Consider the following 17777-nt stretch of genomic DNA (forward strand, 5'->3'; position numbering starts at 1 on the left):
GCTGTACATGTGCATTCTCTAGTTGCTGCAAGTGGGGGCTACTCTTCATTGTGGTGCATGGGCTTCTCATTGCAGTGGCTTCTCTTGTTGCAGAGCATGGGCTCTAGGCACGTGGACTTCAGTAGTTGTGGCACACAGGCTCAGTAGTTGTGGCTCGTGGGCTCTAGAGCACAGGCTCAGTAGTTGCGGCACATGGACTTAGTTGCTCTGCGGCATGTGGGATCTTCCCAGACCAGGACTCAGACCCACGTCCCCTGTATTGCCAGGTGGATTCTTAACCACTGTGCCACCACGGAAGTCCCTACTCCAAATTTAGTGGCTTAAAATTGACATGTTATCTCACAGTTGCTGTGGGTTAGGAATTTGAGAGCAGCTTAGTTGGATGTTTCTGGCCCAGGGTCTCTGATGAGATGGCAGTCAAGATGTTGGCAAGGGCTGTAGTCATCTGAAAGCTTAACTGGGGCCGGAGGATCCACTTCTTAAGATGGCTCACTCATATGGCTGTTGACCTGAGGCCTCAGTTTTTCATTCCATGGTATCTCCATAGGACTGCTCAACAGGGTGGCTGGCTTCCCCCAAAGCAAGTGATCTGAGAAGGACATGCAGGCAGCCACATGTGCCTTTTATGATGGAGTTTCTGAGTCATACACAGTCACTTCTACTGTCTTCTATTTGTTAGAAGAGAGTCACTAAGTCCAGCCCACAGTCAAGGGGATGGAAATTAAGCTCCACATCTATACATATTACCTACTTTAGATTCCAAAATCCAAGAGGGAGCCAAGAACAGGGTAGAGGTTGTGTCCTGACCAATGGGGCCAGAGAGGGAGGAGTTTGGTCTTCTTGTAGTGCAAGGTAAGCCCTATTTCCCCTCAAAACTCATACAGGCACATTCTTCAATAAAGGAAGTAGAGCAGATCTTGGGCAGCCAAAAAATGAAAACTATCCACTACTAATTCTGAACTAACATTGTAGTACTTGAAACGGGAAGGGGAAATGTCAACTTAGAATTCTAATAAAAAAAATATCAGGGACTTATTAAGACACCATGGGAAAAAGAGAGATCCTCCTGGGCGCCTTGTCTTCTCTGAGGTGTTATAAATTAAGTGACCTTGAATCACACACAGTGATGACCCAACTCTTGGGTTTGCAGTTGCATTCATACTGTGTTGGTTTTCTGTGCTGCAAATCAGTACTACAAAACTTTAGCAGTCTAAAAGACCACCCAATTATTATCTCACAGATCAGAAGCTTGGGCTTGGCACAGCTGGTTCTCTGCTTAGAACTTCACAAGGCTGAAATGAAGGTGTCAGCTAGGCCACATTCTCATCTGATAGACCCTTTCTATCACAGGCTCTTCAGAGCCTCTTCCAAGCTCACAGAGGCTGTTGGCAGAATTGAGTTTCTTGTAGTTTAAGATTGGGGTCCCTGTTATCTTGCTGGCTGTCAGCAGTGGTTACTCTTGACTCTTAGAGGCCAGCCTTATGTTCTAGCCACAACATGGCAGCTCACTTCCATGGCAGCTTATACAAAGTGTGTACATAGGTAGGTGGGAATTTTGGGAGCTATATTAGTTTGCTAGATCTGCCATAATGAAGTACTGCAGCCTATGTGGCTTAAACAACATAAATTTACTTCCTTGTCATTTCTAGAGGCTAGAATTCTGAGATCAAGCTGTCAGCAGGGCTGGTTTTCATTCTGAGACTATTCTCCTTTGCTTTTATACGGTCATCTTCTCCTCCCTGTGTCCACACATTGTTTTCCCTCTGTGCATGACTGAGTTCTAATATTCTTTTCTTATAAGGACACTGGTCACATTGGATTAAGGCTGACTCATATAACCTCAATTTACCTTAATTATCTTTTTTAAAGGCCCTATCTCTAAATACAGTCATTCTAAGCTACTAGGTGTTAGAACTTCAACATATATAGTATTGTGTATATGTCAATCCCTAACTCCCAATCTAGCCCTCCCCCACCTTCCCCCTCCCCCGGTAACCATGTTTGTTTTCTATACCTGTGATTCTATTTCTGTTTTGTAAATAAGTTCATTTGTACCATTTTTTTAGATTCCACATAGAAGTGATGTCATGATATTTGTCTTTCTCTGACTTGTTTTACTTAGTATGATAATCTCTAGGCCCATCCATGTTGCTGCAAATGGTATTATTTTGTTCTTTTTTATGGCTGAGTAATATTCCATTGTATATATGTGCCACATCTTCTTTATCCATTCATCTGTCGATGGACACTTAGGTTGCTTTCATGTCCTGGCTATTGTAAATAGTGCTGCAATGAACACTGGGGTGCATGTATCTTTTTGAACTATGGTTTTGCCTGGATATATGCCCAGGAGAGGGATTGCTGGGTCATATGGTAGCTCTATTTTTAGTTTTTAGGGAACCTCCATACTGCTCCCCATAGTGGCTGCACCATTTACATTCCCACCAGCAGTGCAGGAGGGTTCCCTTCTCTCCACACCCAGGGATCATTTTAGAATTCTGCCTCCCATATGTACATTTTGGCTAAAGGTGTAAGGCCAATGTTGGCTCTTATAAATATTACTAGAAAATCATTAATTGTCACTCTGCTGTGGGGTTTCAAGTCTTCTTTGAAAGACTCACAACTTGCAAAATATAAAGCACCCCCTGGAATATGAAGTATTATTCTGAACATTTCCAATTTCTGAGATTTAGAATAGAATACTTGTTTTAGATATTCAAGGAAACTATAAAGCTACTTAGATACATTTGAGAGAATTTGCTTAACTTTGGCATAGAAATGAGTTTGTCCTAACATTGTTTTGTCTCTGTTATTTCCTTTCTCAAATATACAGTATATATGAAATAAACCTTAAAAATTAAAAGCATTTTTTAATGTTTTTATTGGAGTATAATTGCTTTACAATGGTGTGTTAGTTTCTGCTTTATAACAAAGTGAATCAGTTTCAATTTCATTTCTTTTTTATGGCTGAGTAATATTCCATTGTATATATGTGCCACATCTTCTTTATCCATTCAACTGTCGATGGACACTTAGGTTGCTTCCATGTCCTGGCTATTGTAAATAGAGCTGCAATGAACATTGTGGTACATGACGGTTTTGGATTATGGTTTTCTCAGGGTATATGTCCAGTAGTGGGACGGCTGGGTCGTATGGTAGTTCTGTTTTTAGTTTTTTAATGAAATTGAGTTATTTGTAGTGAGGTGGATGGACCTAGAGTCTGTCATACAGAGTGAAGTAAGTCAGAAAGAGAAAAACAAATACCATATGCTAATGCATATATATGGAATCTAAAGAAAAAAAATGCTTATGAAGAACCTAGGGGCAGGACAGGAATAAAGACACAGATGTAGAGAATGGACTTGACATGGGGAGGGGGAAGGGCAAGCTGAGACAAAGTGAGAGAGTGGCATGGACTTATATATATTACCAAATGTAAAATAGATAGCTAGTGGGAAGCAGTCGCATAGCACAGGGAGATCAGCTCTGTGCTTTGTGACCACCTAGAGGGGTGGGATAGGGAGGGTGGGAGGGAGACGCAAGAGGGAGGAGATATGGGGATATATGTATATGTATAGCTGATTCATTTTGTTATAAAGCAGAAACTAACACACCATTGTAAAGCAATTATACTCCAATAAAGATTTTTTTTTAAAAAAAGCATCACGTTAGGGTGCAGTGCCTACTAATAAGCTGCAGGGGGTGTCCTTTAACTTATTGTTAGTACACTGAAAGTAGAAATGGAAGCTGAGAAACAATTAAGGATCGGTGACTACAGACATAGAGATCAGACTGGTGGTTGCCAAGTGGGAGGGGGTTGGGGGAAGGATAGAAAGGGAGGTTGGGGTTAGCAGATGTAAGCTTTTGTACACAGAATGGATAAACAGCAAGGTCCTACTGTTATAGCACAGAGAGCTATATTCAATATTCTATGATAAACCATAATGGAAAAGAACATTAAAAAAGTATATATATATGTATAACTGAATTGCTTTCCTGTACAGCAGTAATTAATACATCATTGTAAATCAACTATACTTCAATAAAAAAATAAATATAAGAATTTGTGACTGTAGGGGCTTCCCTGGTGGAGCAGTGGCTGACAGTCCACCTGCCAATGCAGGGGACATGGGTTCGAGCCCTGGTCCAGGAAGATCCCACATGTCATGGAGCAACTAAGCCCATGTGCCACAACTACTGAGCCTGTGCTCTAGAGCCTGTGAGCCACAACTACTGAGCCCATGTGCCATAACTACTGAAGCATGTGCGCCTAGAGCCCATGCTCTGTAACAAGAGAACCCACCGCAATGAGAAGCCCGTGCACCATGGCAAGGAGTAGCCCCCGCTCACTGCAACTAGAGAAAAGCCTCTGCACAGCAACGAAGACACAACGCAGCCAAAAATTTAAAAAATAAAGTAAAAAAAAAAAAAGATAGGATAATCTGAGCACGTAAAAGCTATCGCAGTGGACTGAAACAGTGATTGTAGGTAAAGCTTCCAAATTCAAAGTGAAAAAATGAATAAACGAGAATTGGTGATTATAGTTAGTAATACAGTATTGTATACTTGAAAGTTGCTGAAAGTAGATCTTAAGCATTCTAAACAAACACACACACACAGAGTTAATGTGTTCACTATGTGGGGTGATGAATGTGTTAATTTTCTTGACCTTGGCAATCATTTTATAATGTATATGTGTAACAAAATCATCACTTTGTACACCTTAAATACATACAATTATATTTGTCAATTATCCCATGATAAAGTTTAAAAAAAGAGAATTTGTCTTAGAGGTTCAAGCAGATGACAAAAAATTAAGGAGTAAAATTCACAGATAGGTTTAACATTAGGAAGTCAGTGTTTGAGCAAGTATAAGAAATTCTATGCTTTGAAATAATTCCTTTTTTTAAAATCCAGAATTTTAGTAGATTGTTATTTATTGCCTATGGGAGCTTATATGCATTCTAATTTTAGATTTTGTCTTAAAAAAGGAATCTTAATTATTTCAAGACAACTTTCACAACTGACAGAAAGAGAGGCAGTGATTTCTTTTTTCCATATTTCTCCAAGCTGAGAATGTATCTTTTTCATAACTGACTTAAATCTTCAAGGGAAAAGAGCTTTTCTTCCACGTGGGGGGAGGGAGGAAAGGGAGGACAAAGTTTAAACTGTAGGGGCCAATCACAGAACCCTGCATACAGAAAGTGCTCAATAGATATGTGTTAAATTGCCTTAAGTTTAACTGAATTAAAGCTTAAGATGAAATATGAATCACTGAAATGAATAAAGTTAAAGAGTTTATGGATACGGTAAACCTGGAATATTAATCTTCAAAAGAAAAAGTTTTAGGACAAACAAATTTTATAACCTTTTATATACTAACTTTAATGAATTCTTTACACAAATATGCCAAAATATAAAACAGGTAAAATTATTGTCCTTTACTAACTTATTAATGACTTAGCACTGAAATATTTATGTGAAGGATTTAGACAAATTCATGGACTCAATCATAAAACCATTTCTGAGAGCTACATATTAGGTTTCATAAATTATACAAAGGCTTAGAAACCATTCATATTTATGAACAGAGTCTACAGTCCAGGTGTTTTGGATTCCTAGTTAGACCCTTTCTATCAGAGCATACCACCTCTTCAGATGGTCTCTACCTCCTCAGGAAAGGAGTTCAATTAATGTGATTTATAATATATTTGAAAAATCAACAAACTGTGAATCATTTTAACTAATATTTAATGAATAATGAGAGGTCTCATCTATTGTTTTCTGATTGCTCCTAATTTCCTACTTACTCTTAAAGTAACATTATGAATTAGCATGAAATTGAAATGTCAATTGGACAGAAGCAGATAAATTCTTTGTTTTAATTTGAACCTTATAGGGTGATGCTGTAACATCCCAAAGGCCTCATATGTTAAGCTGTGCAAAGAAAGACCTTTCTTCCCATTTTTACAACAAATGTTTTATGCTTGTGCAATGCAGGAATTCAAGTGTTGCTGTCAGGGGCTGAGCTCTTCTGGTGTAAACATCTCCATGGTAGATGCAGTTTGTGGTGCCCTCCTGAGAGCCAGCCAGGGATCCCCACTGCTCCAGATTTTGTCCTGGGGAGAATCCTGGGCTGTAAATCACATGTCATAGTCTTGGATCAGGATAACGGATTCTGATCTGCTTTGACTCCCAAAGAACAGGAGAATTCGGTACCTAGAAAATTGTAACTTCTGCCTCTAAGCAGAGCAAAGAAGACACTAGCTGAGGCTATTATTCTTTGTTCTGGTCAGAAAATCATGTGTTTAAGGTACAGAAACATACTCCATTGACCTCAAATAAAATGGGTGGGTAGTGAATGTTGTAAGGAAACAATGACGGACAAAAGGACATAGAGTCCAGTCATAAGATCCGGAGAACTCAAGGAGGTAGGTCAGGAGTGAAACAGACCTGGGTTAAATTTGACTCTGCAACTTACTAGTTGTGTTATTGTAAGCAAGTCATCTTGTAACCCTATAAACTCTTTCCCCCTTTACTGTATAGGGAAACTATTTTCTTCTTCCCTCCTAAGCTGTGAGGATCAGATGTCATGTAAGATGGCCAAGAATGATGGCTGGCATGGACTAGCTACCCAACAATATGCTTTAAAATGGCTTGATGCTCTAAGTGTGGCTCATGGGAGACTCCTGGGGCATCCCCAGAAATAGAAACAGAAGAGATGGTTTAGGGAGTAGGTGATGAATTACATTTTGGATATGCTGAAATTTTCAGCTGAACAGGATATTCAGGTAGGAAGTTCCCACAAGCCAGTGGAAATGCAGGATATGAATTCAGAAAGAAGGCAAGGCTGGCTAGAAATCAGATTTGGGGTTCATCCAAAGAGAAGTGATAATTACATTACTGAGAGTAGAGCCACTGAGAGTACTGCGGTAGAACAAATAGAGGAAGAAGGGCATCACAACTACGGGCATAAGCCAATTTAAGTGGAGGAACAAAGAGGGAAACACGGGAGGGAGTAGCTAGAGAAGTGAGAGAATTAGGAAGGTGATAGTACAGAAGGGTTGAGAACATTTAGGGTTTTCAGTGCTGTTAAGTTCTTTGGTGATTGTAAAGTTTTTTGCAGATGAATTACTTTATCACTGTCTTCGAGTTGGTATCATTCCTAGAGAAGTTTTGGGTGTAGCCATGAAAAAAGTGTAGGTTGCATCTGTGATTTACATAATAAGTTAAAAGAAATAAAACATTGCTCTTTGAAAGTAGAACGGATACATATATACTGTATATATGATGAGAAATTAACAGAATGTTCGAAAAGGGCAGTTTCAAAAATATTTACAAGTATATACTCTAACACTTTGCCCTAATTACAATCCTGGGAGGATGTATAGTGCGGTAGAGAGAGCAGAAAATCAGAATCATAGTCTTGGGTCAAATCCTGTGACCTGCTTGAAGGGTCTGTTTTTTCCTTCTCTAATAACCGGAAGATTACATCACTAAATAATAGCATCTATTGTTGTGATAATTAAATGAGACAATGTATATGAAGTACCTAGAACAGTGCCCAAAGTACAGTAAATGTTATCACACTAGTATTGTTTTTGTGTTATGATTATTGTCTCCTTTACAGTCCTCCTTGTACTTTAATTTTATCACTAGGTGGCAGCAATGTTCTCTTAACCAGTTTAAATGAAAAGTGGCAACTTTCTGGAATAGATGAGATCAGTGAAGGCTTATCCAACAGGAGGATGTGTGTAGGGCACCAGAAAAACAGGGGGAGAGAGGTCATAGATAGAGATAGAGACAGAGTGAGAAAAGGAGGGAGGGGAGGAGGGAGGGAGAGGGAAAGACAGAGAGGGAGAGAGAGACAGTGAGAGAGATGTTTAGAAATAATTTGATATTTCAAAAGAAAATACTGAAATAGTGATAATGGGGTGCGGGTAGAACTAGATCTATATTGGATATCCTTCCACATTCTATAGGATTTAATGTTATTTTTGTTTATAAATTCATGTGGGGTAGTGGTGGTTACCATACACTGTTGACCCTTGAACAATGCAGGGCTAAGGGGCACTGACCCCTGCACAGTCAAAAACCTGAGTATAACTTATAGTCGGCCCTCCATATCTGTGGTTCCTCTGTATCCAAAGATTTATCCATCCTTGGATCATGTAGTACTGTAGTATTTACTACTGAAAAAATCCACATATAAGTGGACCTGCACAGTTCAAACCCCTGTTGTTCAAGGGTCAAGTGTATTTTCTCTGCTGATGGTTTTTAAGGATCTATACTGGTCCTAGATGAGATTTAGTAAAATCAGCTGCCTAGTAAATGTCAGTAAAGCATAATGTGTTTTACTGTTCATTTGAATCAAACCATTAATCTCAATTATAAAAATATGGCTATATTCTTCTATGTAAAATATTCCTTTTACAATAAGATACTTAATGGTACATTAGTTAGCTATTGCTCTGTAACAAATATCCCTAAGGTTGGTGGCTTAAAATGATGAACATTTGTTATCTTGTTTTTTATCAGGGCCAGGAATCCTGAAGTGGCTTAGTTAAGTGGTTCTGGCTTAGGATCTCCTATGAAGTTTCAGTGAGGACATCAGCTGGGACTAGTCATCTGAAAGCTTGCCTGAGCCTTCGAGGACCTGCTTCCAAGATGTTTCACTCACATGGTTAGTCGCAAGAGGCCTCAGCTCCTCACCAGTTGTTGGTTAGAGGCCTTGATTCCTTTGCATGTCAATAAGCGGACTTGAGTGTTCTCCCAACACTGCAGTCGCCCTCTTCCAGGGTTAGTGATCTAAGAGAGAGGGCAAGAAGGAAGCCACAATACCTTTTATGAGCTAGTTTGAGAAGTCATGCTCTAACTTCCACCACATTTATTCAAAGTGAGTCATATAGGAAATAACTAAACACAATTTTCAGGAATAATATATGTACACAGGAAATGGAGTTCCCAAATGAAGAAATCACAGACTGATCTCTCTCAGCGTGACCCTGGACCCACCACATTCTCTCCCTGAGTCTTCGTTTCTTCATCTATGAAAAGAAAACAGGCCACAAAACCATGGCCACTTCAGCCGTAAGGTGGCCTATCTCTGCCCCATCTGGGTGTGACCTCAGTTAACAACTTGGTCTCTGTTTTGTCTCTAAAATGAAATGATCCTAGATGGTGGATTTGAAACTTTTTAGATCCACTGAGAGAACTGTATTTTACACTGAAACTTCACATACACACAGGTATGTGTATGAGTACATATGTATAACAGAAATGAAAGTTCCACAAAATGATACTTAAAAACACTTATTTGCATGTTGTATTCTCATTACCCCTTCCCGCCATTCTACGTTAATCCATTAAAAATATTCGGGTAAAAATCTACTGCTTTGATTTCACAATCCATTAATGGCTTCACCATTCCTTGCGTTAAAATACTAACACCTCCTTTCACTCCTGGCTGCTCCTTTTCCATTGCTACTAGAACAGAAATGTTAAAGAGCAAGGGAGTCCTCATCTTGTTTCTAGGAGGCACAAAAGTATCCTCTACAGGTGGGTCAACACTACCAGCCAGCTCTAATTAGGCAGGAGCTAGTATCTGAAGTAGCTTGTCAGGGTGGAAAGGCTACTGCGTTTAGCTTCAAAAGTTGGCCCTGTAACTCACTAGCTATCTGACCTTGGGCAGTCCTTTAACCTCTCTAGTTCATTCCCCCTCTCTACAATTGGAATTAGTAATCCCTCGCCTATTCCATAAAGTTGGTACTAGGCTCAAAATTATATAATTGGGCACTTACCCCTGTGGCAGAGAATTTACAGACCCGATCTTTGAACCTCACAACAACCCCCTAAGATATAGAATATTACACTTGTTTTATAGGTGAAGAAATTAAGGCTTAGAGAACTTACGTAGGCAAGATCTAAAGTCAGCAAGTGGCAGAACTACAATTCCAAACCAGTTCTGACTCCAAAACCGTCACACAAGAGGTAAACTATTAATATTTTCATTTGATGTTAAGTGGTGACCACCTGACGTACTAAAATATAGGTTCATTCCGAATCACCACAGTGTAGTGACTTCAGAAACTAGTCCATCAGGCCACGTTTTCAGATCCTATTTTGCCCTTAACACACATGAGATGTTTCGAGCTTTAGGGTTTAAAGCGGCCCTGACGCACCGGGGCCCGCGGGCACTAACAGCTCTTCCGCTCTTGCAGGGCACCCGTGAGACTCACGCACTGTCAGCACGTCAGAACCGGGCGCGTTTCTGCAAGTGCTGCCCCCAAACCAACACCTCAGGTCGCTTCACACAATCCCCTCACACTCAGAAGCGTCGTTTTTAGGGAAAGGCCTCGCTTACAGCCCTTTCTGTCGCTGTGGGCTTTGTCCCGTCAAGCGTGAGCCAGCCCTCGGCTGTGGGACGTGGAGCCTCCGCCCCGAGGGGACCCCGCGGGGCGCGTGTCCCGGGCCCGGCGCCCAGGCCTCCTCGCGGTCGGGGCGGGCGCCACAAAGCCCTTTATTGAGGCTGGGGCTTGACGCAGGGCCGCCCGCAGCTCCCGGCGCGAGCGGGAAGGAGGAGCGGGACCGCGGCGTGTGCCCGGCCATGGGCGACTAGATGGGCGCGCGCTCTGCCCTCGATCCCCAGGGGACCGCGACCCTCCCGGACCCCAGAGCGTCGGTAACCGGGCGTCGGCGGACTCTCCTAAGGACCCGTCTCGCGAGGCCCGGGCGGAGTGGACGCGCCCACCGCGTGTGTGGTGCGGCTGGGAGGGGCGGTGGTTTGAGGCGCGGGCGGCGAGGGCCTGCCCTTACCTTCTTTTCTCTCTCCCCTCACCTCTCCTCCCCTTCCCCCTCCTTTCCCCATCCCCTTAATTCCCCCGCTCCCGGCTCCGGGCCCTGCAGGCCGCGGGTTCCTCCAGGGGTCTCCGCGTCCGGCGAGGGGGAGACTCATCCCGAAGTGTGCGCTGGAAGGGAAGTGGGAGTGGTGCTTGAAGTGGGCCACGTTTTAAGTTCAGAGGTTTTTTTTGTTTTAAGTTCAGATTTATTTATTTAATTTTATTTTGCGGTACGCGGGCCTCTCACTGTTGTGGCCTCTCCCGATGCGGAGCACAGGCTCCGGACGCGCAGGCTCAGCGGCCATGGCTCACAGGCCCAGCCGCTCCGCGGCATGTAGGATCTTCCCAGACGGGGGCACGAACCCGTGTCCCCTGCATCGGCAGGCAGATTCTCAACCACTGCGCCGCCAGGGAAGCCCCTAAGTTCACGCTTTTGAAAAAGGAAAAACCTGGGAAGGTTTGTATCCTTTAAAGGGCTCGGGCGGAGGACGGGAAGTTCCTGTGTCCGCAGAGCTATTTGTCGCTTACCATTGCCACAGTCAGACACCTTTTGGTGATGAGGTATTTGAGCCAGTTTGGTAGACTTAGGCAATGACAGTATACCGGGCCGGAATGCCGATGCTGTTCACCTGGCATCTTCTCCTTACATGGGAAGACATGATAAAGTGAGTTCGTGGAAAATAAAAGAGAACACAGTTCTACATTAGGAATTCAGTTCAGTGAACGTTGATTAGGGACGTTCTTACATTCAGAAAATATTTTTCTGAATCTTTTTTATTATTTGGATATTAAAAATATTCAAGTGAATATTTTATTTTAATATTAATTAGTTGCATTGCAATCATTTCAGACAAAGTGAACAGAATATCTGAGTCATTACATCAGACAATTAGGAAGTTGGACTGTAATAATTCACCATGACTTATGGCTTGCCAAGAAAGAACGCAGTGGAAACCATTTTGAGGTGCAATTGTTATAAAGTGTAAGTATATTTATCCTGGTAAGCGTTGACTTGGGCTGGGGAGTATCCTTGTTAAAATAAAAGTATTGGACACCCTTACGTTCCCCATGAGATACCGGACTATATGAGGCATTCTCAGGTGTCTGGGTACTGATATTTTTAAAAGGAAAATGCTTTTGTAAGGATTTATAAATTTTCTTACTTGGTTTTTACAACAAAACAACACTGTGAAATGAGGAAACTGAGGTTTGAAGAAGTGGTATGATCCAGGTCCCACAGTCATATAGTAAGGAAGTGACAGGGTTAGAAGTCTGAGTCTTCTTTACTCCAAAGCAACATTTTCCAATGCAGACAACCACTTTAAAATCCCTCTTTAGATAGTGTAAATCTACCTAAAAACGCCTTGGTGTCAGATATATCTTAACAGAACACTTAATTAGCTGGTACAGAGAGTCAGTTTTGCATCCTGTACATTTTGTCAGGTGATGTGTGGACATCAAGAAGACCTGGGCTCAAAGCCTGGTCCTGCCACTGGCTCCCCATGCTGCCTTGAACAAATTACTTAACTTCTCTGTACCTTGGCTTCCCCATCTGTGAAATGGACATATCAATACCTACCTATATGGTGTGGAATACAAATGAGGTAATGTATGTAAGGTACTTGCATGTTGCCTGACATAATAGTAAACCCATAATAAACATGTGTTGCTACTACATGGTAATTTCACTCTGTTACCTTTTTTTAAATTTTTGGACTTGTTTTTTTAAACCTCTCTGCCACAATGTACGACATATTAGCGTGGTGAGTCAATTGAATTTTACTTTTTGACAGTGTTCTAAGAAGTAAATGGAGACACCCCACGGGGTTGTAAGACCAGAGATATGGGAAAACCAGAGAGAACTCATCATTGCATTCTATTTAGATTTGTTAGTTCAGTATGTATTTAGACATTGAACTATAGACAAATACCACTGTAGTCATTATTGTAAACATAATTTTTATAACGAAGATATTCCTGTATCTGGAGAATGATTTAAAGCACTGATTCTGTGGTTTTGGCTATATAGCATTTTATGTCACGAATAATATCTGCAAAACCAGTGTCTTCTCTATCACTCTCACAAGAAAGTATTTGATATTCTATTTATAAGAGCAGCTAAATTAAGAGGAATAGAATGGTAGTAGCAGTCTTTGGAGTTCACTAGCTCAGGTAGCTCCTCACCTTGGGCTTTTTTTGGTTAAGTATTTTTAGAAGATTATAAAAAAATACACTAAAAAACATTCAAACAGTATAGAAGCATTTGAAAGGAAGATAAAAATGTTACCTCTCAAAAAAAAAAAAATGTTACCTCTCACATCCGCATTGCCATCCCTGCCCTACCCACCCAATCCTGCTCAGGTAAAATGTTTTATGTATTTTTTAGAATTTCTGTCTGTTACATAAGATACACACACACATATGTATATACACACACATGTTTTTACACATGGGATTATATTGCTCCCTCCCCACCTATATGTTGTGTAGCCTAGTGGTTAAGAGCACAGATTCTACAGTCTGACTTTCTGGGTTGAAATTTCAAACCCAAGCCTTGTGACCTTGAGCAAGTTGGTCTCTGTTCTTGTTTCCTAATCTGTAAAATGAGCATAACAATAACATCTGCCTACTTCATAGGGTTACTCTGGTAATTAAATGTGTTTATATATGTATACTGATTAAAACAGTGTCTTACATGTAGTAGGTGCTAGGTAAGCATTAGCTGTTTTTTTTTCCTTTCTTTTTTTTTATGGCTGCGCCATGTGGGTTGTGGGATCTTAGTTCCCTGACCAGGGATTGAATCCCGGCCCTCGGCAGTGAGAGAGTGGAGTCCTAACCAATGGACCGCCAGGGAATTCCCGGCATTAGCTGTTTTATTGCTCATCTTTCCAAATCAATATATAAGGATAAATCTCATTCTTTCATTACATGTTTGTACTACAGTTTGTTTAACCAGGCTGCTCTTTTTTTTTTTTTTGGGAGGGGGGAGTATAATTGCTTTACAGTGCTGTGTTAGTTTCATCCACACAGGGAAGTGAATCAGCCATATGCATACACACATCCCCTCCCTCTTCTATCCCCTCTCATCCCACCCAGCTAGGCCATCACAGAGCACCAAGCTGTGCTATACAGCAGGTTCCCACTAGCTATCTATTTTACACACGGTAGTGTATTTATGTCAAACCTAATCTCCCAGTTCATCCCACCCTCCCCTTCCCCCACTGTGTCCACAATTCCATTCTCTACGTCTGCCTTTCTATACCTGCCCTGCAAATAGGTTCATCTTTACCATTTTTCTAGATTCCACATATATGCATTAATATACGATATTTGTTTTTCTCTTTCTGACTTAATTCACTCTGTATGCAGACTCTAGGTCCGTCCACATCTCTACAAATGACTCAATTTCATTTCTTTTTATGGCTGAGTAATATTCCATTATATATACCTACCACCTCTTCTTTATCCATTCATCTGTCAATGGACATTTAGGTTGTTTCCATGTCCTGGCTATTGTAAATAGTGCTACAATGAACATTGGAGTACATGTGTCTTTTTGAATTATGGTTTTCTCAGGATATATGCCCAGTAGTGGGATTGCTGGGCCATATGTTAGTTCTATTTTTAGTTTTTTAAGGAACCTCCATACTGTTATCACAGTGGCTTTTATCAATTTACATTCCCACCAACAGTGCAAGAGGGTTCCCTTTTCTCCACACCCTCTCCAGCATTTGTTGTTTGTAGATTTTTTGATGTTGCCCATTCTGACCGGTGTGAGGTGATACCTCATTGTAGTTTTGATTTTCGTTTCTCTAATAATTAGTACTGTTGAGCATCTTTTCATGTGACTCTTGGCCAGCTGTATGTCATCTTTGGAGAAATGTCTATTTAGGTCTTCCACCCATTTTTTGATTGGGTTGTTTTTTTGATATTGAGCTGCATGAGCTGTTTGTATATTTTGGAGATTAATATTTTGTCTGTTGCTTCGTTTGCAAATATTTTCTCCCATTCTGTGGGTTGTCTTTTCATCTTGTTTATGGTTTCCTTTGCTGTGCAAAAGCTTTTAAGTTTAATTAGGTCCCATTCGCTTATTTTTCTTTTTATTTTCATTACTAGGAGGTGGGTCATAAAAGATCTTGCTGTGATTTATGTCAGAGTGTTTTTCCTGTATTTTCCTCTAAGAGTTTTATAGTGTTTGGTGTTACATTGAGGTCTTTAATCCATTTTGAGTTTATTTTTGTGTATGGGGTTAGGTAGTGTTCTAATTTCATTCTTTTACATGTAGTTGTCCAGTTTTCCCAGCACCACTTATTGAAGAGGCTGTCTTGTCTCCGTTGTATATTCTTGAACCAGGCTCTTCTTGATAGATATTAAGGTTATTTTGTGGAGTGTTTTTGGGGACAAACAATGCTTCAATGAGCATTCTTGTAAATACATCTTTGTGTATTTGTTCAAGTGCATTTATAATAATTATAGACTTCAAGTCACTCCTTAAAGTTAGATGATAAAGTAAGAATTAAGCTGGAGGAGGAAAACAGATGGTGTGTGTGTTATACACTCACTTCCCCTACTTGTACCAAAGCAGGTCTTTCATCTTTCCTCATGCATATGAACTCACGTTGACTGTAGATGAGAAACATAGCTGATATTTTAAAGTTCCAAATTAGGATACATAAAACAACCCATTAAAATTTCATTGTGATTATTTTTAAATATTGTAGTTTGGGGTTTCATTCCCTTTTCCAGCTTTCTAAGGATTCTCTTGGTACTAGTGCTTCTATATACACCTAGGTTACATCCCAGCTCTGGTTCTCTGTTAACTTCTGAGTCTTTGTTTTCCTTTTCTACCTCCATGGTAGTTGTAAAGATTAAAGTCAGATCACACACTCAAAGCCTTAGTGTGTGCCAAGCTCTCTGCTCAACGTGTGAGTATTCCCTTTGTTCCTTCCCTGATGTAATCATATTTTTGATCAGCCAAAAAAGACTTGGAGCTTAGTTTTTTTTTTTCTTTTTTTAAAAAATTAATTAATTTTTGGCTGTGTTGGGTCTTCGTTGCTGCGCACAGGCTTTCACTAGTTGCGGCAAGCAGGGGCTACTCTTTGCTGCGGTGCACGGGCTTCTCATTGCAGTGGCTTCTCTTTGTTGTGGAACATGGGCTCTAGGAACATGGGCTTCAGTAGTTGTGGCTTGCGGGCTCTAGAGCGCAGACTCAGTAGTTGTGGCACTCGGGCTTAGTTGCTCCGCAGCATGTGGGTTCTTCCCGGATGAGGGCTCGAACCCATGTCCCCTACATTGGCAGGCGGATTCTTAACCACTGTGCCACCAGGGAAGTCCCAAGCTTACAGTTTTTAACTACATCCTCTTTAGGGACATGTAAAGACTGGATTGACTCCAAAGAGGCTGTTTTTTGAGCAAAAATGTCTGTCATCATAACTTATGGTCATTTTCAGTATATCTCTACATTAGTTAATATAAGCCTCCTTCTCCTGGCTAGGTTTGCAACTCTGAAAAATCCTGAATACTCTCCTGTAAACCAAAATGTCTAGTGGAAAATAGAACTGAGAATTCAAATGTCTTCTCTATATCCTGCAGTAGATGTCTATAAATATTTATTGAATGAATTTTTCCCCTAGACAGGAACCGTGGGAACTTGCATTATTCACAGAGACCTGGTACACAAACCTAGCCAACATCAAGTTGCCTTTCTTGGAAGAAATTGCATTTGGTAGTTCTATACACCTCAAAAAATGTAAAACCATTAAGGATGGTGTGCTCCCTTCAGCAGAATGTAAGTTCTGAAGGAACTACTTTATTATATTTTTTTATTTGACTTTTATTTACTTAATTATTTTTATACAGCAGGTTCTTATTAGTTATCTATTTTATACATATTAGTGTGTATATATCAATCCCAATCTCCCAGTTCATCCCATCACCACCTGCCCCCTCCCTCCGGGCTTTCCCCCCTTGGTGTCCCTATGTTTCTGTAGGAAGTATTTCAATAAATTGCAAACTCTGTGTGTTATTTTAATTATTAGACAAATGTTTAAATCTGATCATTCACACCCATACTCCCTATCTATGTAGCCCTGTCTTGTTTAGTATTCAAGAATGTGAATTTTTCTGTGTGCTAAATATTCAGTTTGACTAAATTATGCCTGGTGAAAAATGTCAGTTGGATTGCATCATGTATTTTATTTTTCAGCCATCCAACTTGAAAGGGAGTATGAAATGAAGCGCTTGAATAACCTGAAATGTGAGGAAAATGTAGCCGAGGAAATTCAGTTTTCCCTAAGGGAAAGGCCAGTTGGTTTGAGAAGACCTCTCCCACCTAAGTGACAGTCATCTCACAGTTGAATCTGTACTCTGTGCTTTCTGCATCCAAAGAGGATGAAGGACTCTGACCTACCACTGTGTGAAGTTTGGTGCAGTCATCTGTATGCCCCCTGGTGGATGAGCCAGCTCCCGTGGGTTAGTTGACAGCTCTGAACAGATCTTCTGGGTCCCAGTCACGTATTTGTACCTTTGTATCACAAGCAACAGTACTGTAAGTAAATGAAAATGTAGCTGGCATCGAGTCATTTGTGCTATTCATTTTGATTTTTGTAAAGTTGCACTAAGGAAAGAAGAAACTCCTTGTCAGAGGCGTCCCCCCACCAAGAGGCATTATTTTGAAGAATATTTTGAATTTTCATCTTTGAGACTCCAAGGAGGTACCAAGGAAGGAGAGAGGGAAATTATTTATAAAATGATTAACTTTGAAAAATTTTGTTTAAGAAAAATTGTAGGTTTCATTTTAGTAACTCTCTAGTTTCCAGTTTTCAATGAAACATCATTTACTATTCTCATCTGGTACTTTATTTTTTTAAAACATCTTTATTGGAGTATAATTGCTTTACAATGTTGTGTTAGTTTCTGCTGTACAACAAAGTCAATCAG

The 17777-nt window shown here is 40.6% G+C and overlaps 1 protein-coding gene across 1 annotated transcript; it reads left to right on the forward strand.

The window, feature by feature from the left end:
• The first annotated feature begins 10592 nt into the window (after positions 1-10592).
• Positions 10593-17564, forward strand: C4H4orf36 (chromosome 4 C4orf36 homolog). The gene is made up of 4 exons (XM_060147166.1): positions 10593-10760; positions 11689-11820; positions 16472-16626; positions 17044-17564. Exons 2-4 carry the CDS (start codon positions 11756-11758, stop codon positions 17175-17177), a joined length of 354 nt encoding a protein of 117 aa, XP_060003149.1. The 5' UTR covers positions 10593-10760; positions 11689-11755; the 3' UTR covers positions 17178-17564.
• Positions 17565-17777: the final 213 nt, after the last annotated feature.

Source organism: Lagenorhynchus albirostris, chromosome 4, assembly GCF_949774975.1.
Source record: "Lagenorhynchus albirostris chromosome 4, mLagAlb1.1, whole genome shotgun sequence".
NCBI classification, from domain to species: Eukaryota; Metazoa; Chordata; class Mammalia; order Artiodactyla; family Delphinidae; genus Lagenorhynchus; species Lagenorhynchus albirostris.

What these genes read in the sequence shown, in the direction of transcription:
- C4H4orf36 (XM_060147166.1), top strand. Translation starts at nt 11,756, where the DNA reads ATGACTTATGGCTTGCCAAGAAAGAACGCAGTGGAAACCATTTTGAGG. An exon ending in AGGTGCAATTGTTATAAAGT is followed by an intron (nt 11,821 to 16,471) that starts GTAAGTATATTT and finishes TTTTTCCCCTAG; the next exon opens with ACAGGAACCGTGGGAACTTG. An exon ending in TGTGCTCCCTTCAGCAGAAT is followed by an intron (nt 16,627 to 17,043) that starts GTAAGTTCTGAA and finishes TTTATTTTTCAG; the next exon opens with CCATCCAACTTGAAAGGGAG.